At 62.7% G+C, this 22,931-nt stretch overlaps 1 protein-coding gene across 1 annotated transcript; it reads left to right on the top strand.

The window, feature by feature from the left end:
* The first annotated feature begins 1,341 nt into the window (after positions 1-1,341).
* ADM2 (adrenomedullin 2) lies at positions 1,342-21,568 on the top strand. The gene is made up of 4 exons (XM_074953371.1): positions 1,342-1,384; positions 5,488-5,990; positions 7,728-7,922; positions 17,447-21,568. Exons 3-4 carry the CDS (start codon positions 7,807-7,809, stop codon positions 17,814-17,816), a joined length of 486 nt encoding a protein of 161 aa, XP_074809472.1. The 5' UTR covers positions 1,342-1,384; positions 5,488-5,990; positions 7,728-7,806; the 3' UTR covers positions 17,817-21,568.
* The last annotated feature ends 1,363 nt before the right edge of the window (positions 21,569-22,931 follow it).

Here is a 22,931-nt window from a genome sequence, read left to right as displayed (position 1 = left end):
CACTTTGAGATCCTAGGATGAAAGGGGAAAAGTATTGTTATAAGCATGCCAGGCTGCCCAGCGCCCACCCTATGTCTCTGATCCCCTGTGGCAGCCCAATTCTATAGGGTGGGGAGAGGAGGGCCCTCTCCCCATCGAGGGCTGGTCACCCCCTCCTGAACAGAACAACCTGAATTAGCCTAACATTAATTAACCAAAGCTCCATAATCCAGTCCAGGCTCCTGTCCTCCCAGAGCTTATTAGTAACACTGATAATTCCCTGATGATCTGGATTTATCCACGGGACATGTGGGGGAACTGAGGCTGTCTCTCCTGGGTGGCTGGCACACCTTACAAGGTTCTGATAGGGCACTGGCTCCGGGTTCTCTGAGACACCTTTGTTCTGGGCTGGAAGCAGGAAACAGAGTCTGAGATGTAGCAGCCGCTGATCTCCCTCTGGCCCAACCCCCCCTCCCTGAGAGGTGTCTAACAATGCCAGTGTGCCCAGCACCTGGGCCGTGTGCTATTGTGAGTGAAGGGCTTTTAATCTGTCCCAGTGTTTGGTGTGTGGCCGCTAGAGGGGGCTTGCAGAGAAGCAGAGGAAAGCTGTCATGCCTGGGAAAGAGAGCGAGAGGAACATTATCATATATATCATACACGGGGAGGAGCTGAGTCTGAGCGACCCCCCCCTTATTTAATCTTAGGCCTTGGCTGCATGGGTGATTTGGCACAATTGCGGCCATCAGTGCAGCTGCGCTGGCACAATCCCGAGCGTAGACAGGCAAAGCTTCTGTGTACACGGGTGCAGCTCGCTCCTGTTTCCCCAGGGGGTTGCGATCACTACTGCAGGCTGGCTAAGGACTGAGCTCATCCTAGTATTTGTGTTACCCTGTCTCTCCCAGCCCTGCCCTGACCCGCTTGCCTCACCCACCTGCTGGGCCCTGTTTTCTAGACTGGAAGCTCTCTGAGGCAGGAACTTGTCCTTATGTTTGTACAGGACCTAGCACAATGGGATTTGGACCACAAATGTACTTTGCAGTGGGGACATTCAGCCTTTCGCTCAGTGTGGGAAACTAGGGAAACTAGACTGGCCCCTGCTTCTAATGCAGCACCAGGCGTGGGAGGATGCACCGGGGACTTTGGGGGTAGCGGAGAACGCAGGGCCGGGGCTGGCAGTGGCCCGCTGGGCTTCAGGATAATAGAGGCGGGGTAGGGTCCCTGGAGCTCGAGTATTTGATCTCCAGTTTTCTCAAGTGCGTGCCTGTTTTTCAGAGTCCCGTTCTGCCTGTGTCAATGTCCCTGAGTTAATCCAGCAACAAACAAATGAAAGAATGTGGCATGCCACAAACATTCCCCCGGAGGGAGACAGTTCAGAACGAGTGAGAGACCAAGGCGCAGGGCAGAGGTAAGAATGAAAACAAACCCACTGCGACCAGCAGATCTGGTCCCGTGCTGTGACCCTAAGTCACTCTCACCTCCTTTTCCAGCAAAGATGCCTCATGCTTTACCCAGCAGCGTCTTCCTTCCAGTGCAGCCACTTCAAAGCCTCTTTTCCCACTGGCGCTGGGCCCCAGTAGCCCTCCCTGGCCGGTCCCGGGCATTGCCGCTGACACATGATCAGGTGCTGCTCTAAATCCCCCCATGCGAGGAAATGTGAAGTGTTTGAAGCCTTTGTGTCTTCATAATGCAGAAGAATCTGAGCGATTCCGAGCATGTGGAGCCCTCTGGCCTCTTCGCGCAAGGGGGGCTTGAGAATGGAAAACCACAGCGAGGCGGGCATTTGGGCTGGGTGGGGGGCCCCAGATACTTGGGGCCTAAGAGAGCTGGGAGGGGCCACAGGTAGAGGTACCCCAGGCCTAGGGGAGCTCTGAGGTGGGGGCTCAGGTACCACTGGCCGAGGGGAGCTCTGAGGAGGGTGCTCAGGTACCCCGGGCCTAGGGGAGCTTTGAGGAGGGGGCTCAGGTACCCTGGGCCGAGGGGAGCTCTGAGGAGGGGGCTCAGTTACCCCGGGCCTAGGGGAGCTCTGAGGAGGGGGCTCAGGTACCCCGGGCCGAGGGGCGCTCTGAGGAGGGGGCTCAGGTACCCCGGGCCTAGGGGAGCTCTGAGGAGGGGGCTCAGGTACCCCGGGCCGAGGGGAGTTCTGAGGAGGGGGCTCAGGTACCCTGGGCCGAGGGGAGCTCTGAGGAGGGTGCTCAGGTACCCCGGGCCGAGGGGAGCTCTGAGGAGGGGGCTCAGGTACCCCGGGCCTAGGGGAGCTGTGAGGAGGGGGCTCAGGTACCCCGGGCCTAGGGCATCTCTGAGGTGGTGGCTCAGGTGCCCCGGGCCTAGGGGGGCTGTGAGGAGGGGGCTCAGGTACCCTGGGCCGAGGGGAGCTCTGAGGAGGGGGCTCAGGTACCCTGGGCCTAGGGCATCTCTGAGGTGGTGGCTCAGGTGCCCCGGGCTTAGGGCATCTCTGAGGTGGGGGCTCAGGTATCCCTTTCCCAGGCAGAAATGGCCTCGGGGCACCTCTCAGGTTCCCATGTCTACAGCTTCTGCCGTCTCCCTCCTTAACTCAGAACTTCATTTTCCTCTCTGGGCCAGCCCCACCGCTCCATCCCCCAACCCTACCCTGCCTCTTTGGGGGCTGCCTATCTCCACCCCTGGGCCACTGTCCTTCTCAGGCTCCCCTGTTGCTAACTGCATCTCTCACCAGCTCAGAGGGAAGTTGGGCAGCACTCCACTTCTCCCACCCTCCAATCTGTCCTCGGTCGGAGGGTTTCCTCCATGCCCCCCCCACCCTGTGCTGTCTGGGCTGCCTGCCCCCTTCCCTCTGGGCTCTTTCCCCTCAATAACCTCCTTGTTAGAGAGGGCCCTGGTGCACAAACAGGCAGCCCCCAGTGCGTGAGGCTCAAGACAGGGAGCAGGTCTCAGCCCACACGGAGGCACCACAGTGAAGGTGGCAGAGGGAGGGTGGCTGCACCCAGAGACTGACCATCACAGCTCTGGTTGCTGTGCTGGGGTCGAGGCTGACGGAGTAGTGCTGGCACTCCGGGGTCTCAGATCTGCTCCCGGTGGGTACTGTATCCAGGTGGGTCCTAGTACAAAGTCAGCACTGCTGCTTCCGAATCATTCCCCACTCCCATCCAATCTTCCGTGCACCAGCTTCCCAGCTGTATCTGAATGCAGTTCTGTTTTCATCACACCTGCTCTACCCAGCAACCTCCCCCCACTCCTCCAGCCCTGGCCTGCTCTTGCATCTCCAGGGCTGAGAGCTGCTCAGACTCTGGAGCATCCCCTTCTTGGGAGAACGCTCTTCCTTCCTGCTCCAAACCACGGAGTCACTCTACCTGTCGCCTAGCGATAGAGATCCTCACAAAGGTCCCAGTGATCTGCTGGGCTTGGAGAAGGTCCCCAAAGTCTGAATGTTTCCCTGACCACTAGAGTTTGCAGACGGAGAGCAGCCTTACCCCCGCAAGGTCTGGTGCTTCCTGCTTGGGCAGGGTTGGGTTCTAGGTGACACTTTGGGTCAGTTCTCATTCTATCTGGAGTGCTCCCAGCATCTGTCCTTTCCTTTTCTCTTTAGTTTATGGGTCCCACTCTCTTCCTATCTCTCTCTGAAGTGTTTTGTGACCCTGGGTGTGAAGGACACTGTAGAGTAATGAATGGATCACCCTGTGTTGTGTGTGCTAGTTGATAGCTGGAGTTCTCAGCCCCCGGGAAAGGGAGGGGGTCTTTTAATATATGTAAATAGGAACAATATTTGCATGAATTGAACCTCTGTTAACCTAATTTTATTGGCAGCCTCACTATGAAACTAAAATAGGACAACTTGGTGAGGGTGAACTTTTGTCCTGATCTGATCTTCATGGGATTTAGGTTTTCGATTGTTCTCAAAGGCTACATGCTGATGTTTAAAAATGTTAAACTAAATTAGCCCTGGTACAAGGTTCTGGGACACACTGGTCTGTTTATACCCACAGCTGGTACACCGATGCCAGCTGCACAAACGCCGCCACCCTGCCCTCCGCCAATCGTGTCAACCCCAACTGGAAGGACCGGGAGCTCAGTCTCCAGGGCCCATTCAATCAGTGGCATCTCTGCTGAGTGTACCAAGCCAGGGGAAAATTAGTTCATCCCCTCCTTTTAAGACACAGTACTTCAGCCACCCAGAGGGGAACAGCTCCCCACCATAACAGACCTAGGCCTGAACAAGGACAGGTGACCTACCGGTGAATGGCTCTGCAAACCAAGCTCCCTCCCCCACGCCAGCCCAGCCACCAGGATTTAGCTTTTAAAAAACTGGCAAAATAGAGCGTTGAAAGTGGCGGCTGCGTGTGACATTAGCCAGCCCTTTCATCTCCGTTATCATGGGCTTCCTGGGAGCGAGATCCCCTTTGGCACTGTCTGAGGGGGGCAGGCAGGCCGAGGCAGGCAGGAGAGGAGTCGGTGTACCTCTGGGGTGAAGGACAGAGGAGTGCGTGCAGTGAGGAGGATGAGCAAGGATCAGGTATTTGGGGGGAGTGCAGGAAGAACAGGAGTCCAGGGAGGAAGGCCAGAGGCAAGAGTCCCAGGGTGAAGCTGCCCTCACCTGGGCTGTAGGGGTACTGCAAAGCAGGCAGGCGAGTAAGATGAGAGAAGGGTATGAGAATGGAGGAGGAAGAGGAAGAGTGTGGAAGAGAGGAATTTCTCTCTCTCTCCACAGCATCTATCTATCTATCTATCTATCTATCTATCTATCTATCTATCTATCTATCCCCATCCACCCCTTCTATCTATCTATCTATCTATCTATCTATCTATCTATCTATCTATCTATCTATCTATCCATCCCCATCCACCCCTTCTATCTATCTATCTATCTATCTATCTATCTATCTATCTATCTATCTATCTATCCCCATCCACCCCTTCTATCTATCTATCTATCTATCTATCTATCTATCTATCTATCTATCTATCTATCTATCCCCATACACCCTATCTATCTATCTATCTATCTATCCCCATACACCCTATCTATCTATCTATCTATCTATCTATCTATCTATCTATCTATCTATCTATCTATCTATCTATCTATCTATCTATCCCCATACACCCTATCTATCTATCTATCTATCTATCTATCTATCTATCTATCTATCTATCTATCTATCCCCATACACCCTATCTATCTATCTATCTATCTATCTATCTATCTATCTATCTATCTATCTAATCTCCACATACCCATCTCTCTCTCTCCCTCTCCCTGTACACCCCCCAGTGTCCCTGAGGGCGAGCTGTCAGAGGAAGGCTGGGGTCTCGGGGCTGCTCTCGCTGTGGGGAGCAGCCGGGCTGTGTGGGGCGGGGTGGGGTTGGGCTTTGCAGTGCAGGTCTGTGGCGGGTTCGGGGCAGGTGTTCTGGGCCGGGGCCGGGGCGCAGCCGGAATTCCAGGCAGGGGCCGGGCCCGGCCGGGCTGCCCTCCCTCCCCCGGCGCAGAGGCTGGGCTGGGACGGGAAGCCCAGCCCAGCTCCTCCCGGCTAACAGGACGCCAAGGGAATATTTAACCTGGGATCCTGGCCGAGAGACACAGACTCCGACAGACCGCGCCAGATTGAGCCCAGCGGGACAGGGGTCCCCCATCCCTCAGCACCCGCCCGCGGCGGTTCGGGCCAGAATCCAGGCGCAGAACCTTCCCGGGACCCAGACGAGAAAGCCGGCGCAGATCGGAACCACACCGGGGACAGGACCAACCAGACACCGAATACTGGGGCAAATCCGAATCTCTCCAGAAGGAGACCCAGGACAAAGCCTAGGGGCGGAACACCGCCCCTCCCGGAACCGGGTCCGGACAGGAAATCAGGGACAGGACCAAGCAGGTACCCGGCAGAATCCAGGGGTGAAACCGAACCGAGACCACGCACAGACTGAGGGACGCAGCTGAACGCTTGCAGTTGACCGGGCACAGAACTGACCCCGCCTCGGGCTCCAGACCCGGGCACGTTGCAGAGCCCGGGACCAGAACTCCAGAGCCGCGACCCAGAACTCAGGTACAGAACCGCCCGCCCCGGGCTCCCAGACCTGCCCCGGGCAGGGACATAAGGACTGGAAAGGGGAAAGGCTTTGGGTCTCCGGCAGCTGGCGGAGAATCAGGGACTGGACCGACCGGGGCTCCAGAACTGGGATCCCGGGGACATCAGAAACTTCCCAGCAGCCCAGTCTCTCCGCTGAGTTAGGGAAAGAGGAGCCCGGAGCGCTCCAGGAAAACAGGATCTCAGAGAGATCCAGGGGCTGGGGGCGGGGATCTCGGAGCGCTCCAGGGACAGGGAGGCGCGGGGAGCCCGGCGGGGCGCGGGGATCTCGGAGCGCTCCAGGGACAGGGGGGCTCGGGGAGTCCGGAGCGTTCCAGGGACAGGGAGGCGCGGGGAGCCCGGCGGGGCGCGGGGATCTCGGAGAGGTCCAGGGACGGGGGGGCGCGGGGAGCCCGGAGCGCTCCAGGGGCAGGGGGACGCGGGGAGCCCGGAGCGCTCCAGGGGCAAGGGGGCGCGGGAAGCCCCGAGGGGCGCGGGGAGCCCGGAGCGCTCCAGGGGCAGGGGGGCGCGGGGAGCCCCGAGGGGCGCGGGGAGCCCGAAGCGCTCCAGGGGCGGGGGGCGCGGGGAGCCCCGAGGGGGGCGGGGAGCCCGGAGCGCTCCAGGGGCAGGGGGCGCGGGGATCTCGGAGCGCTCCAGGGGCAGGGGGGCGCGGGGATCTCGGAGCGCTCCAGGGGCAGGGGAGCGCAGGGAGCCCGGAGCGCTCCAGGAGCAGGGGGGCGCGGGGAGCCCGGAGCGCTCCAGGGCCAGGGGGACGCGGGGAGCCCGGAGCGCTCCAGGGGCAGGGGGCGGGGGGAGCCCGGAGCGCTCCAGGGGCAGGGGGGACGCGGGAAGCCCGGAGCGCTCCAGGGGCAGGGGGCGCGGGGAGCCCGGAGCGCTCCAGGGGCAGGGGGACGCGGGGAGCCCGGAGCGCTCCAGGGGCAGGGGGGCGCGGGGAGCCCCGAGGGGCGCGGGGAGCCCGGAGCGCTCCAGGGGCAGGGGGCGCGGGGAGCCCGGAGCGCTCCAGGGGCAGGGGGACGCGGGGAGCCCGGAGCGCTCCAGGGGCAGGGGGCAGGGGAGCCCGGAGCGCTCCAGGGGCAGGGGGCAGGGGAGCCCGGAGCGCTCCAGGGGCAGGGGGGACGCGGGAAGCCCGGAGCGCTCCAGGGGCAGGGGGGCGCGGGGAGTCCCGAGGGGCGCGGGGAGCCCGGAGCGCTCCAGGGGCAGGGGGCGGGGGGAGCCCGGAGCGCTCCAGGGGCAGGGGGGACGCGGGGAGCCCGGAGCGCTCCAGGGGCAGGGGGGCGCGGGGAGCCCCGAGGGGCGCGGGGAGCCCGGAGCGCTCCAGGGGCAGAGGGGACGCGGGGAGCCCGGAGCGCTCCAGGGGCAGGGGGGCGGGGAGCCCCGATGGGCGCGGGGAGCCCGGAGCGCTCCAGGGGCAGGGGGGCGCGGGGAGCCCCGAGGGGCGCGGGGAGCCCGGAGCGCTCCAGGGGCGGGAGCCCCTCGCGCTGCCGGTCGAGCGAAGGGAGGTTTCCGGGAGCCGGGCGCTCTCCAGGGTCTGGCTGTAGGGAGCCGGCTGCCCGGGACAAGGGGAATCCAGCGAACCCCCATGGGACTCGCTCCCCTCGTATGTTTGCGCCAACAGCTCCGTACGTCGAGCTGGCTCCCTCCGCTCCCCGGGGCCCCTCTGTGCAGCGCTCAGTGCTTCTCGCTCTTCTTTTCCAGCCTCCGGAGCCGCTTCACCTGCAGTCCCCGGGCATCCGGGGTTCCCCGCCCGCCACCAGGATCTCCCAGTCCGGCTGGCATGAAATCTGTGCCTGGAGTCGCGCTGGGTTGCATCAGCCTGACGCTGTGTCTGCTGCAGCTGCCGGGCTCCCTGCCCCTGCCCGTGGGCCGCACCCTGCTGCTGCCTAAACACAGGTAAGCACCGACCGCGGCTGCCACTGATGCAGGTTGCCCCTTGGGCCTGATCCCCAGAGGGCCCTGTGCTCCCTTGGCTGCCATGGGACTCTGTCTCCCCTTGGAGCTGTGGGTGTGAAAATCTGGGCCAGGGCTCCCAAGCTGGGCCCCCCAAATTGGTGCTTCCTTGCCCGGGGAAAGTAATGGCCCCTGTGATGGCCCTGGTATCCCTGCCTGGCCTGGATTTAATCAGGGAGGTTCAACTCCTTCTCTTTTGGCTCTGACACTGGATTAGCCAAGCCCCTGTTGGGGAGGAGTGGGAGAGGAGAGAGGGGCAGCAGAGGTGGGGCCACAAGGCCCTTCTCTCCCTCTCACCCGCTGTCACACTGCAGCTGGGGGCTGTGTAGCAAGTGGGGCCTTTCCACAGGGCCCTCAGTGTTACTGAGAAGCCAAGGAGATGTTACAAAGATGCCCACCAACGTCATCAAGCACATTCTGGGTCCCTCTCTCTCTTCTTTTGGCTGGCTCCCTGGAGATCTCCCTTCGTAAGGCCTGGGCATGGCCCAGGTGGTGCATCCCGTTCAGAGCAGAGCCCTGGCTAGCTTAGCAAACCCACCGTGACCAGGCTTCAGTGTTGTTCTAGGCTGGCCCAGGACGTGCTCTGCCACCTGCAGCCAGCGCGTCCTGATTGCCCTGCGTGCTGGTGCATGGGATGGGGCGAGGAGGGACTCCCCTTCCCTGGAACAGAAGGGCCTTTGTGTTCGCAGCAGGTTGGCTACGTGGCCTCCTGGCCGGGGAGTCTCAGAGACACTGTGGCCTTGTCATGTGGCTCCGCTGCCGGGGGGGTGGGGGGAGGGAATGTGCTGGCAGGGGCTTGGTGGCGGGGACTGGCCTGTGCCTGTGTCATGGATGCAGGCTGCCTTTACACCATGGCAGTGTGGTTGCAGCTGTGGGAGTCCCAGGATATTAGAGATAAGGTGGGCAGTTCTCATTACCTGGCTGGGTGCAACAGCGCTTATGGGGACTGGCAGCTTCCCTGTGTCTGCCCAGCCCTGCTGAGCAGCTAGGCAGGGAGAATTGTCCAGTGGTTAGATCCTGCAACTGGGGGCCCTGGGTTCTATTCCAGACTCTGCCACTCCCTGGCTGTGTGACCTGAGCTGAGTTGTTATGCCTCCATCCTGCAGTTTTCCCAGGCATGAAATAGGACAAAGGTACTTAGTCAACTCCCCCAGGTGTTGAGAGGTCAAATAAGGAATGAATGTTTATGAACGAGCTGGGAACGTCTCACATAAGAACAGCTAGCCCCCAGACTGGGCTTTTCAGCAGTAGATCTCAGAGCACGTTATGAACAGAAGCTGCTAGTGATGATGAGCTTGGCGAACAGATGGTGTGTGCCAGCCCCTAGGAGATTCAGGGTGTGCTGATCACAGAGGACAGCCGCTCAGCCTGGTGTGTTGGGGGGCTGGGGCCTGTCTGTGCTGGGGTCACTTGCGATATCTGCCTTCTGGCAGAAAAGTGGGCAGGGATTCAAACCAGGGTCCCTTCTCTCGGCAGCTCCCTGAGCAGCATGGGCCTCTCCCCATCAGCTCAGCAGGCGAGCGGTCCCCGGCCCGTAGCTTCACACTCAGACTTTCCGCTCTGGTCTGCTCCACGGAGGCTTTGGAGCCATAGTTTTGATTGGTCTCTCATGGGAGGGGCATGGGGGGAGGGGCCACCAGGGCTCTCCTTTGGGCTATCGCTGAAGAGCAGCCTCCCACTTTGGGGCAGGAGAGATGGGGTTGTCTCCTCTCTGGGATCCAGGGGGAATATTCAGCATGCACCCATGTAACTGGCCACAAGGTGGCGTGGTTGCTGGGAGTGCATAAGAGGGGCCCTACTGGGCCAGACCAATGGTCCTTTGGGGCCCGGAACCTGTCTCGGACAGTGGCTGGCACCAGGCACCTCAGAGGAAAAGACCAGGGCAATTATCGAGTGATCCGTCCCCTGGGATGCAGTATATTGATACCCCCCCACCCCTTTGCTGCTGGTGCCTGCCCTAGCTCCCTCCGCTTCCCCCACCTAAAAACCCTCCCTCCAGATTGTCCACCCTTGTCCCGGCCCTCCGGACCCCAGTGCATGCAGGATGCAGCTGCTGCCTTCTCACCCGCCTGTGGGCGAGCGACTGCCGCAGCCCCAGCCCCTGTGTTCGCACGCGCGTGCACATGTGTTCCCGGCAATGCCCTATTGCTCCCTCCGCTTGTGAACCCTGCCCCGTTCCTCTGCGGCTGCAGCCCTGTACTAGGGTCATAAGGGCTAGTGGGGCTGGGGGGAGGGTGAGGGGCTGCAGTGCAGAGGGGCCCTGCTGCAGTGAGTCCTTGGCTGGGCTCCTTGGCTTGATTCATCTTCACTTGGCTCTGTATGAGCGGCTGCTTCTGTTGGGACGGGACAGAGCTCCTGTTGGGGGCGAAGGCTGAGCCAGCCCTGCGTGTCCTGCACGGAGTGGGGGGGAGGGCAGCTGACCCACAGGGGTGTGACGCTGTCTCGTGTGAGCACAGGGGGTGCTAGGACAGGAGTAGTCTGTGGCACCGCGCCAGGAGGAACAGGACAAGGGGCTGTGGCCAAGGGAAGTTTCTCCAGGAGGAGGCGGCCCTGGACATAGTGGGGAGGTTTGGAGCATGACTGTGAAATGCTGCCCTGAGCAGACAACGCCCTGCATCCCGCACCGGCAGGGAGCGCCAGGCTGCGGCACAGCGTCCTCTGCCCGCCAGCTTCCCCTGCAAGGGTGGCGCTGACTCCTCCCACAGAGCCCCCCGGGGGGCCTTGCTGCCAGGTGCTGCCCTGGCCCTGCTGCCCACAGCCCAGCGTAGGAGCAGTGCGGGGCTGCACGGGGGGATGGACGTTCCTAACTGCCCTGTAACCCCAGGGCCAAAAAGGCAGGTGCGGACTTTCAGGTCACAGGCGGCCTGGCAGCTACAGCCCCTGCGTGTGCCATGATCCAGGACCGCTGCAGCCTACGCACATGCACAAGGCAACACAAGTTCTCAGCCTGCCTGTGGGCAGTGCCCACTCTGGGTGCCCTTGCAGTACAAGTCCTGTCTCTAGTGGTCTGGGCCAGCAGTCCGGGCCCTGCCTGGTTGCAACATTTCTGGTTGCAGGGAGCGTCACGCTGAGGTTTAGGGTGCTGCACGTCTGCAACGTGCTAAGCCATCAGCAATTACGGGCAGCAATAAACCTGCTTTCCCTCGACTAGCTCTGGCTGCTGACGCGGCCGGCGTGCACCTCACAGCAAGAGGAAAGAGACTCACAGCCACACGCAGCGCGGGCTCCCTTGCCCTTGAGTCTAATCGAGCTAATCCACCAGGCTAGACATTCAGGAAGGGCCAGGAGAGTGAGGAGTGGAGATGGGGCGGGCGGGCGGGCGGAAGAGAAGCCAGCCCAGGGATGGAAGGGGAACTCCACATCAGTACGAATCATACGGAAATCCAGCGAAGGGCGTTTTTAATGTTTATATTAATCACCCAGTGGCATAAGTGGCCACGGGGCTGCGCAGCAAGGGGCGCTGTGCCAGACAGAGCCTGTGGGCTGGGGACACGGTCCAGTGCCCCGAGTTGTCCATGCATCGACGGGGCGCCAGGCACCGCCGCCTAAACCCCAGGCAGCATTTGGGAGAAACCAAAGACCAAGGCTGAGGATCCGGCCCAGGGCGAGGGTTTCTGTCTCAGGGGCTGTAGGAATTTCTCTGGTTGTTCCTTGCCCCCCGGGGGCCGTTCCTGGGGGAAGCCTAATAGGGAAGGCCTGTCTGACACTCTTGTCTGGACACTGTCAGCCTGGCCTGTGTCTGAGCGTCCCGCGCCTGGCTTTCCGTAGCCAGGCCTCAGCTTCCCTGCCCGCCCCCCTCAAATCACAGCCTCTGCCTTGGGAGTGACCCCCCTACCCTCAGCCAAAGGGCCCTCTGGGCTCCGGCAGGGGGCTCACACTGCAGCTCCTGGGCGGAGGTCTCTTCCGGGTGGGTCTGTCCGCGCTGCGTGCACAGCCCCGACCTGACCCGCTGTGATGGCTCCCAGAGGGCGGTGCAAGTCAGCACCTCCACCCTTTCGAAATGCTCCTCCCCAGACCCATAGAGCGCCGCAGTCAGGCGAGGCACCAACGTCCGGACAGAGGAGTTAGAGGGAGCTGGGGAGACACGTATGGGAGGGGCTGGGTGGGCACAGGCAGGTGTGTGGATGTGCTATGGGGTGTGTCGGCACACAGGGAGGTGCAATGGTGGGGATGGACAGGTGAGGCCTGGGCAGGTTGGAGTGTGGGGATGTGAATGCAGGTGTGGGTGTATGTAGGTGGACTGGTGGTCACATGCAGGTTGGCACGAGGGACGGTGTGTGCAGCCATGGGTGGGTGGGGGCGTGAGAGGGTGCACGTGGTTGTGTGCATGCAGGGACGTGTACAGGTGGGTGTGTGCATGCAGGTGTGGGTGCACGAGAAGGTGTATGTGGTGTGTGTGCATGCAGGGATGGGTGCACGTGGGTGTGTGTATGCAGGCGTGGGTGCACGAGAGGGTGCATGTGGGTGTGTGCATGCAGGTGTGGGTGCACGAGAGGGTGTATGTGGTGTGTGTGGATGCAGTAATGGGTGCACGTGGGTGTGTGTATGCAGGCGTGGGTGCACGAGAGGGTGCATGTGGGTGTGTGCATGCAGGGATGGGTGCACGAGAGGGTGCATGTGGTGTGTGTGGATGCAGGGATGGGTGCACGTGGGTGTGTGCATGCAGGAGTGGGTGCACGAGAGCGTGTATGTGGTGTGTGTGCATGCAGGGATGGGTGCACGTGGGTGTGTGTATGCAGGAGTGGGTGCACGAGAGCGTGTATGTGGTGTGTGTGCATGCAGGCGTGGGTGCACGAGAGGGTGTATGTGGTGTGTGTGCATGCAGGGATGGGTGCACGTGGGTGTGTGTATGCAGGCGTGGGTGCACGAGAGGGTGTATGTGGTATGTGTGGATGCAGGGATGGGTGCACGTGGGTGTGTGCATGCAGGCGTGGGTGCAAGAGAGGGTGTATGTGGTATGTGTGGATGCAGGGATGGGTGCACGTGGGTGTGTGTATGCTGGGATGGATGCATGTGGGTGGGTGCATGTGGATGTTGGTGCACATGGATGTGTGTATGCAGGCGTGGGTACACGTGGGTGTGTGCATGCAGGGACAGGTGCACATGGGTGTGTGCACACAGGCGTGGGTGCACGAGAGGGTGCATGTGGTGTGTGCGTGTAGGTGTGGATGCACGTGAAACCCTACCCCATTGTGGAAAAGGCAGAACTATTGGCACACCCCCTGAGTCAGCACCCGCTGGGAGGTTCCTCTGGGGAAGTGACCCTGAAATGCTGGCTGGGGGGGGGGGAAGGGGAGAGGGGGCAGCAGGGCAGGGCCCAGCCCAGGTGTCACTAAGGGTCCAGAGCCAGACAGCCTGGCCTTGTGGTTAAGGTCCTGGCCTGGGGGGCAACTGAGCCAGGCTCTGTCTGCTGCTCTGCCACAGTCTCCCCTGTTTGACGTGCGCTTCCCTGAACCCATCTCCAGTCCCTCTGGCCTGTCATCAGGGGCTTTGGGGTGGGCTCTTCCCCCGAGTCCCTGGGTCTGCAGGCTCACGCCCGCACACTTTGCTTCCCCAAGCTAAGCCAGTGCCAGGGGCGAGGACCTGAGCTCGGTGGGCACCGGAGATCCCCAGACCCTTCCCAGAAGGCTCAGGGCTGGTTTGGCCCAATACAGCAATCCTACTTACCTAAGAGCCAGCTCCTGCTGCAGCGGTGGGCACCGGGGCCCCCCGGGACATACAGGAGGGAGCTGCTGGCAGGAGAGCCCCCCGCTTTGGAACACTCTCCCCCGTGGGGCAGGCTGCCCAGCCTGTGGCTGGCGAGCTGGGCTGAGGGGTTGGGTTTTAGGGGCGCTGGGGGGGAGTAAGGTTTGCGGGAGCTCGGGGAGCGTGCGGGAGCTCCGTGTGCGTAGGGGAAGCCGGAGGGCCCCATGTTGTGGCCTGTGGTTTTCGGGAGGCCCGGAGCCCGGGAGAGGCGGACGCCAGGGAGAGTTTTCCCAGAGGTAAAGGCTGGGACCAGCCCAGCCAGCGCTGCGTGGCTCCATGCTGCGTGTGGCACGTAGCATGCGGCTCCCAGAGGAGCGGGGGCCCAGCAGGCAGGGACGTGGCAGGGCGGCCCTGGCAGAGGCCAGCAGCATGCATGAGTCGCCAGTTGCGGGCCGGCGTTTGCAGAGGCAGAGAGCGGGCACCCTGTGTCTGCGGCTCCCAACCGCCTGGTGGAATCGTGACGCTTCGGAGGCGAGGCTCTGGCTTGGCTTGTCTGGAGGAGCCAGAACTGGCATGTCTGTGGGATAAGGGCCTTTGATGCAGCGCGTGCACCTCCCTGCCGGCCCTAAGTGACTCCGGAGAGTACGTGTGCCACGGCAGGTAGCTGCTCCTCCGCCTGGCTCCCACACCCTGCGGCCTCACGTGCCTGCTGCTATAGGGATTCCCTGCCCCCGCGCCCTGCTCTGGATTCCTTCCCTCCCCTCCGCTCCCCTCCTCCTCCTTTCAGCTGCCGTCCTTCCAGCCTGCCCGGCAGCAGTGCCTAGTTCTGGTCCCGGCGCTGCGAGCTTCCCTGCAGCAGTGCCCTGCTAGTTCAGGTCCCGGCGCTGGGAGCTTCCCTGCAGCAGTGCCCTGCTAGTTCTGGTCCCGGCGCTGGGAGCTTCCCTGCAGCAGTGCCCTGCTAGTTCTGGTCCCGGCGCTGCCAGCTTCCCTGCAGCAGTGCCCTGCTAGTTCTGGTCCCGGTGCTGGGAGCTTCCCTGCAGCAGTGCCCTGCTAGTTCTGGTCCCGGTGCGGGGAGCTTCCCTGCAGCAGTGCCCTGCTAGTTCAGGTCCCAGCGCTGCCAGCTTCCCTGCAGCAGTGCCCTGCTAGTTCAGGTCCCGGCGCTGCCAGCTTCCCTGCAGCAGTGCCCTGCTAGTTCAGGTCCCGGCGCTGGGAGCTTCCCTGCAGCAGTGCCCTGCTAGTTCTGGTCCCGGCGCTGCCAGCTTCCCTGCAGCAGTGCCCTGCTAGTTCTGGTCCCGGCGCTGCGAGCTTCCCTGCAGCAGTGCCCTGCTAGTTCAGGTCCCGGTGCTGGGAGCTTCCCTGCAGCAGCGCCCTGCTAGTTCAGGTCCCGGCACTGCGAGCTTCCCTGCAGCAGTGCCCTGCTAGTTCTGGTCCCGGTGCGGGGAGCTTCCCTGCAGCAGTGCCCTGCTAGTTCAGGTCCCGGCGCTGCGAGCTTCCCTACAGCAGTGCCCTGCTAGTTCAGGTCCCGGCGCTGGGAGCTTCCCTGCAGCAGTGCCCTGCTAGTTCAGGTCCCGGCGCTGGGAGCTTCCCTGCAGCAGTGCCCTGCTAGTTCTGGTCCCAGCGCTGGGAGCTTCCCTGCAGCAGTGCCCTGCTAGTTCAGGTCCTGGTGCTGTGAGCTTCCCTGCAGCAGTGCCCTGCTAGTTCAGGTCCCGGCACTGCGAGCTTCCCTACAGCAGTGCCCTGCTAGTTCAGGTCCCGGCGCTGGGAGCTTCCCTGCAGCAGTGCCCTGCTAGTTCAGGTCCCGGTGCTGCGAGCTTCCCTGCAGCAGTGCCCTGCTAGTTCTGGTCCCAGCGCTGGGAGCTTCCCTACAGCAGCGCCCTGCTAGTTCAGGTCCTGGTGCTGTGAGCTTCCCTGCAGCAGTGCCCTGCTAGTTCAGGTCCCGGCGCTGGGAGCTTCCCTGCAGCAGTGCCCTGCTAGTTCAGGTCCTGGTGCTGTGAGCTTCCCTACAGCAGTGCCCTGCTAGTTCTGGTCCCGGTGCTGGGAGCTTCCCTGCAGCAGTGCCCTGCTAGTTCAGGTCCTGGTGCTGTGAGCTTCCGTACAGCAGCGCCCTGCTAGTTCTGTGCCTGTTGCTGGTGCTGTGAGCTTCCTTGCAGCAGTGCCCCAGCAGTTCTTTCTATAATTTCACAGCATGCATTTTCTCGATGTAGCAGATTTCTCTCCCTTTTGCCTGGAATCCCACCTCCGTCCCCTCCCAGCCTCCTGAAGGAAGCCCCCCCGTAGGCTGTGGAGCGCTGTAGGCCAGGCTGGCTCATCTGCTCCTTGGAAAGCTGGGGGCTGGTTCCATCAGCCGCTGCCCGCTGTGGGATCTATCTCAAAGGGCTTGTTGTGTCACTGCCAGACCTCAGTCAGGGTCTGCTGAGGGAGAGAGTATGTGGGCAGCATCTGCGGCTGGGCAAAAGCCGAACATCTCTCAGTGCGGCTGGGCAGGGGATGAGCCGCTGGCCCTGCCTCCGGGAGCCACTGCGAGACCGGCAGAGCCCTTGGGACACGGGCCATGCCACTGGGCCCAGCTGAGAACGAGAGAAGCCAGGGAGGTCCCAGCCACGGCCCCTGCGGTCAAGTCTCCAGGGTTTGGTCCAGTCTGATCCAAACTGCACCAAGCAACGGGGCTTCCGGATCAGGGAATCGGCCCCTGACACTCAGCCTAGGAACTCCATGCTATGGCTCCACTCTCGGGCTCCCAGACTCAACCTCTCCGCCCTTGCTGTGTTTGTAGGCGGTTACCACCAGCAGGGATCCGGCTCGCCCAGTGATACTGGGCTTCAGAGCCCTGCACAAACATTCACAGCCTCGCAGCAGGCCTGGGAGGTGGGGAAGGGGCGGTTCCCAGGGATTGCCCTTTAGAGCTTCTTAAGGCCAATACTGCCAGACGGACTGGCCTGTTTTACACGGAGGCTGAGCACTGAAGTCGCCAGGCGCTGCAGGGAGAGGAGGGCCAGAGCCGGGGGCTCTGTGTGGGGCTGTTCCCCAGACCTCTGGGGGACGGGCCATCAGCTGTGGACCGACACCCCCAAAGCTGCCTCTGCCTAGCCCTGCCTGCCTCGCCTCTCTGCCGGGCAGAGGAGGCCCCTCTGGAAGGGTGCCCGGGTCAGGGTCACTGGGGTCCCTGCCTGGGAAAGGCAGCCCAGCTTGGCTGATTACAGAGCAGGCCGCTCTCGGGGGACGGGAGGTGGTCGCTGCAGCAGTGACAGTACTTAGAGCAGGGGAAAAGCCTGGCTGGAGTGGTCCCTGGAGGGCTAGGGCTGTGGCAAAAGCCGGTTTGTGCCCCCATGCTTGGGTCTGACTTCAGCATGGTGAGCTTCCTTGCAGCAGTGCCCAGACTTCCACCAACGCAAACCAGGAGTGATGCCACGAAGGTCCATGAAGCGACATGGGCATGAGATCAGAATCAGGCCCTTGGTTTCTCCATCCCCCTGGGCTTGAGGTGTTAGTGAGGGGGCTTAGCGCGGCCCCAGCCCACAGTCATGCTCAAACACACGCCGTGCCCGCAGAGCCACAAGTGCCCCCTCACCTCCACCCCGCCACGACTGTTCCTTTGCACGGTCACTGTCGCACATGGCACGCGCAGCACTGGGGTGGCGCAGGACACAGGCCCCAGCTCCACCCAGCCATGCCCACTCCCAGGGCCCATGCACCAGCCTCCCTCCGACCCTCTTGCACACCTGAGGGGATATAGGTGCGCCAAGCCAGGCCGTCATCCTGACCTTTGTGTTTTTCCGGTGCAGGGAGCCCCCGGACAGGAGACCCGCCACGCTGCTGGGGAATCAGCCCCTGAAGAGGAGGACGGTGGAGCTGCTCCGGGCTGGCACTGCGAGAGCTCAGCTGGACTGGGAGCAGCCCGGGGGGACCCCAGCCACCCTGCTGCAGCCCGTGGCCAGCCCCAAAGGCAGAGCGCGACGCTCACTGACTGGCCCCTGGCGTGCCAAGCGCCATGCGGCCCCACGCCGCCACCACGCCCACCTGATGCGCGTGGGCTGCGTACTGGGCACCTGCCAGGTACAGAACCTCGGGCATCGCCTCTGGCAGCTGATGGGCCAGTCGGGCCGCCAGGACTCGTCGCCCATGAACCCCAACAGTCCCCACAGCTATGGATGAAGGAGGGGGCCACCGTGGGGTGTGAGCACGTGGGACTGGATTGCTTCGGGCCGAGACCTCGCCCCATGTGCTGCCAGGGGGTGGTCACGCCCCCCCATACATTGTGTAGGAGCCTTTACTAAAGTGCTTCCAGAGCCAAACCCCCATTTGCTGTGTCTTCTGGTACCATGCAGCGCTGGCTGGGACCTTGGGCACCCAGCACAAGGGGACAGCTGCCCCCCAATGCAGAGATTGCAGACCCCATGGCTGCAGGGGGTGGCCTAGCCCAGTGCACAGACACGGGGAGGGGCAGTAGGTTTCCAGCCCACCAGATAATGCATAGAGGATGCCAGTGGCTCTGCCCTAAAGGAAGGGCATGGGGTTGTGGGGCAGGACACAGCCAGTCCGGCAGGTGTCAGAGGGTAGAGATGCAGAGTCCTGAGGGAAGAGGGGGGCAGTGTGGCCAGTGGGGGAGGAGCAAACCCTGCCCCACTATGGATCAGGAGAAGGGCAATGATGTAGGAGAGGAAGGAGATGTTGGCTGTCTCTGCCCATATGCCCCCCACATCTGGATGTGGGAGGCCACGTGGATAGCAGGGGTCCCATGGTATATGGGGTGGGGTATTTCCCCGGAGCCCAGCCACTCATTCCAGGAGCCAAATGTTCCCCAAATTGGGAGAGGTGAAGCTGAAGATTGACCCCCATGGGCAAGGAAGATTCCCCATGCCCTTTTCATAATGCTCTGGGCGTCCTGGGCATGTGCCAACTCTGGGAATTGCTTTCCACCTCCCCATATTCTCTTCTGTTGATTGAATCTGTGCTTCCCCCTTCACGGCCTCTCCTAAACTCTGCTGTAGCATTGCTGGACGCTGTCAGGCAGCTGCTGTGCTCCACCTCAGAGGTGGCTGCATGTCAGTGCTGGGTGGAGAGGTCTCTGTGGACCCAGTGGCATAACCCAGGGCAGGACTTAGCCTGCAGTCCATGAAGTGCTTTGGGATCCCTCAGGTTGGCATGCAGGAGAATGCAGGCTGCAGGGTCCCAGCTGTGCCTTGCCAGATGCCCCCCGCAGTCTGGCCTGCTACACTGGCCTGCCGGGGTCCATCACGAGGCCGGGCTGGCTGCCAGAGCGCAGCCACCTCCCGCTAATGGGTAACTAGCTCCCCGCTGTGTCCCGCTCACGGGCACCGAGGGAGGCACCTGAGCCAGGTCAGAGCAGAGCAGGGGCTGGGGTTTGGGCCAGTTCCTCCACAGGCCAGAGAGAGAGACAGAGAGCGAGCGGCCATTGAATAGGACTGGGGCACAGCTGGCTCTGGGGCCTTGCCTAGAGTCACCCCTAGGGGGCAGCACTAGGCGGAGAGCCCCTGGCCTGCGGTGGTGCGAACTCTGGGGTGCCCCAACCTCTTCTAAGAGTCAGGAGCTTGGGTGGGGCTGGTGGGCCTGGGGCAGCGCCATGGTGGGATTCCACCGTGGGCACAAGGGGTGCCCGGGGGCAGAGCTGCCATAGGTCACCCAGGCCCCTGGCATATATAGGGCTACAGAATAAGCATCAGCCCCCAAGAAGGAGTCCCTGCTGTGGGTGGGGAATCCAGGGAGAGGGTTCCCCAAGCCCCAGCCAGAGCCCCAAGGGGCCGGGGCTCGGGCTGGGTGGGGAGGACGTGTCCCTGGCACCGAGTCCCTGGCAGGCCCTGACCAGTGCCGGCGGGCAGTGCCACAGGCAGCTGGGGCCTGGCCCCCCGAGCACAGAGCAGGATGGCGACCCTGGGTCCAAGGGGCACCCGGGCCGTGCTCAGTCCTGCTGACAGAAGCAGGAGTGGGGACTTGTGCCAGTGCTCAGTGGAGCGGACAGTGCTGGGCCGAGCCCCTGGCGTGCTCAGCCCCTGAGTCAGCAGCTTCCCTGCGCAACAGGCCACGGCAAGGCACTGGGGGCCGCTCTGCTGGGTCCGCAGGGCAGCCGGGTCCCCAGTCCCCAGCGCCGCTGCGTCAGGGCCTGCGGGACCCCCCACCCAGGGCTTACAATGGCCCTTCCCCAGCTCCCGCGGCCAGCAGCACCCCATGACAGCCTGCGCCCCAGCACCAGGAGGGCGTCTCCCCTGAACCCCGCCGTTCCCCAGTGGGCGGGGGGACCCCAGGGAGCACGGCAGGCCGCTTGGAGCAGGACGGTGGGTGCTGCTGGCTGGGGCGGGGTCCGAGCGCCACCTTCCCCCACATGCCCTGCATTGTGCAGCATGGCGCAGTCTCCCTCAGCTGGCTCGGCCCCGGGCTGAGCCTTGGCCCGGGGCCACCGGCCGCGCAGTGCGGGGTGTTTCTGAGGGGCGGATGGCGCTGAGTTGAGAAAGGCGGGTGTCCTCCTAGGTCAGAGCTCCGTGGCCTTTCCTGGGAGCCAGGACTCTCCTTGGGGATTAGCCGGGGGGCCTCAGGACTCACCACTAATTACAGGCCATTGCGGAATTGCTCTGCAAACACGGGGAGCTGGGCCCGGGGGACGCGGCCCCTGGTCGCTGCTGCTTTGTTTGCTTTTCCTCTTGCTTCGTCACTCGGACTTCAAGCCATCTCCCACCCAGGCCCTGTCTCCCCTGGACTCTGGCTATGCAAGGCCGTGGCACCGTTCCACGCTCCCAGCCCTGCCTTGCTTCAGGGTCCTTCGCTGGGGTCAGCTGTGGGAGGGGGCACTGCCACCCCACCCTGCCATGGGGCATCTCCCAGACAAATCCGGCTGAGACCCTCACCAGGCTCCAGGACAGGCAGAGAGTCTGCCCTGGGTGAACTGAGAGGAGCTGCCCCGAACCAGTCGGGAACTGGCACCTTCCTGGTGAGCTGGTCAGAGCCCGGGGAGGTGCGCTCAGCTGGTATCTCGGCTCAGCATCCCTAGCAGAGCAGGCTGGTGATGGACCATCCAGCCCCCAACCCCGCCTCCAGCGACGGCTGATAATGGCTGCTGCAGAGGAAGGCAGGCAACCTGCTCGGTTCTGCAATCCTAGGGCACATTTCTCCTGCTCCCAGCTGGGATCAGCTCAGAACCTGAGCTCCAGGTGGAGTGAGGGCCCGTGAGATTTCCACTCCAGCTGGTTTCACTGTAGACAAGTCCAAGGGGTGACGGTTGGTGCTATCTGCCCCATCTCCTGCACCAGCAAGTTCCACAGTGAATCATACTCCGCTAAGGGCATTTTCTCTACCATGTTACATTTGTTGCTCATATCTGCTGGGGCAGGCAGCCTGACCAGCCTTCTCTGCATCAGGGTCTGCTCACCTCTCTCCTCCTTTTCCAACCCCGTAGCCCATCTCTCCTCTCCCCCGGCACAGACCAACCCCTATGTGCCTGTTCCTAGTTTCATTCGCGGCCCTTCTCTGGACCTTTCCCGTTTCTTCTCTGCCCTATAATTGAGGCGGTGGAACCCGGCGCAGGGGTTAGATAACAGCACTGCATTTCCTGCGTAATGCGGTCTACTGACTGGTAGACCGCAGAGGCTACCACGGCACAGCCATGGAGCTGCGGTGGCCGTAGTGTAGACATACCCTACGCTGGTGGAAGAGGTTTTTCCAGCTCTGCAGTTAATCCACCCAGCAGAGGCGGTTGCCAGCTTGACGGAAGAATTCTGCCACCACCCCAGCCACGTCTACACCGGGGGTTAGGTCGGCTTAACGATGGCACGCCCGGGCGTAGAACAGGGTTCAAAGGTGCCCCCCCCCACCTCGGACAACGTGCACTCCACACAAAGGGGTGGGATCTCTCTCACATTGGATCAGGAGGGGGGTGGGCGACAGAAGGTCAGCTAGGACATAGGTCCTCCCGCCACCAAATTTTCAGTGGGCCAGGGGGCAGCTGCCCAGGGGTGGGGGTTCTGGGTGTCAGGGGTGGGATTGTCAGGGGCCTTGCAGGTCAGCCTGCAGCCAGCACTGAAAGTAGGTTGAGTTTGAAGCACTTAACGGGCGAGGGCCTTGTTCTCACGGGGCCTGGGCCAAGCGCACGCTGTCGGGATGCCCCGGGAGATGGGTCACATATCTCGTGCGCCCAAGTGTCGGCAAGGCTGGCCTCAACCCCCAGGCCCCGGGCTCGGGCATTTCCGGGGGGGCTACTTTGGGGGAGCAGACCCATGGCCTGCTGTGGGGCTAAGGTGCCTGGCAGTTGTTACAGGGCTCGCTCCATGGCTGGGGTTAATGTGCCCCCTAGGCTGCGTTTAGGGGGCACCAGCTGCTCTGGAGCAGGCCAGGCCCCTCCGGTCTGGGAGCCCTCAGACAGTCACCAGCAGAGTTGGCCAAGAAGCGCCCAGACGCAGAGTCACGACCCCCCAGAGGCCCAGCCCTGTCTGTTATCGGCTGGCCCCTGCCCAGTTTGCACCCGCCGGGCGGCTCACCTGGCCGCGGCTCCTTCAGAGAACTGAGGCTCTGGCATTAAACACTGTGGGAAACACCACTGACCCGGTCTGAGTTCATAACGAGAGCGCGGTGGTTAAAGCTCTGCATGGCCCCCTCTCTCTGGCCGTCTGCCCTCCCCTGCCCTGCGACCTCTCTGCTCCCGGCCCCTGGGGAGCGCCCACACGGGGCCCGCACGGCTCCGCTCCCCCAGCCCAGGGAATCCGCCTGGCACCGGGCCCCTCTGCAGGCGGGGAACATACTTTGCGTCTCACTGGGACTCTGGGGTCCCCCGTCCCTCGTAGGACGCAGGGCTGGGATCTCCCGCCCAGCAGAGCCAGGTCAGCCAAGCAGCCACGCCCATGGCTGCAGGGGGCCCTGGTTCAACCCGCCTCCCCCCCATTACTGCTCCAGGTGAGGCACAAAAGGAAACTCCCATTGCCCCGTTCCCTTAACAACCTTCCCCTCCAAACCGCCCTCCATGTTCCTTGCTCTGGACACATCCCCACCCACCCCCGGGGCGGGGGGGCAGGGAGCCCTGGAAAGAGGCCCTGGACCCCAACCGAGTGACTGTGTGTGGGCGTAGAGGCCCTGGCTGGGCCCATCAGCGTGCGCCAAGATGGAGCTGCCCAGGGCCCAGGCCAGGGGAGGAGGGGATAGTGCTGGACTCCCCTCGGCGGGAGCAAGGCAGCAGGAGAGGTCCCGGGTCTCTCCTGGCTGTGAGCACAGAGCCCCAGACCACAGGAGGCAAATCTAGGGGGCTCACGCCGCCCGTGAGCGATTCTC

This window comes from Natator depressus, chromosome 1, assembly GCF_965152275.1.
Source record: "Natator depressus isolate rNatDep1 chromosome 1, rNatDep2.hap1, whole genome shotgun sequence".
NCBI classification, from domain to species: domain Eukaryota; kingdom Metazoa; phylum Chordata; order Testudines; family Cheloniidae; genus Natator; species Natator depressus.
Note: the sequence above shows the minus strand (reverse complement) of the source record. Positions and strands in the feature narration are given on the sequence as shown.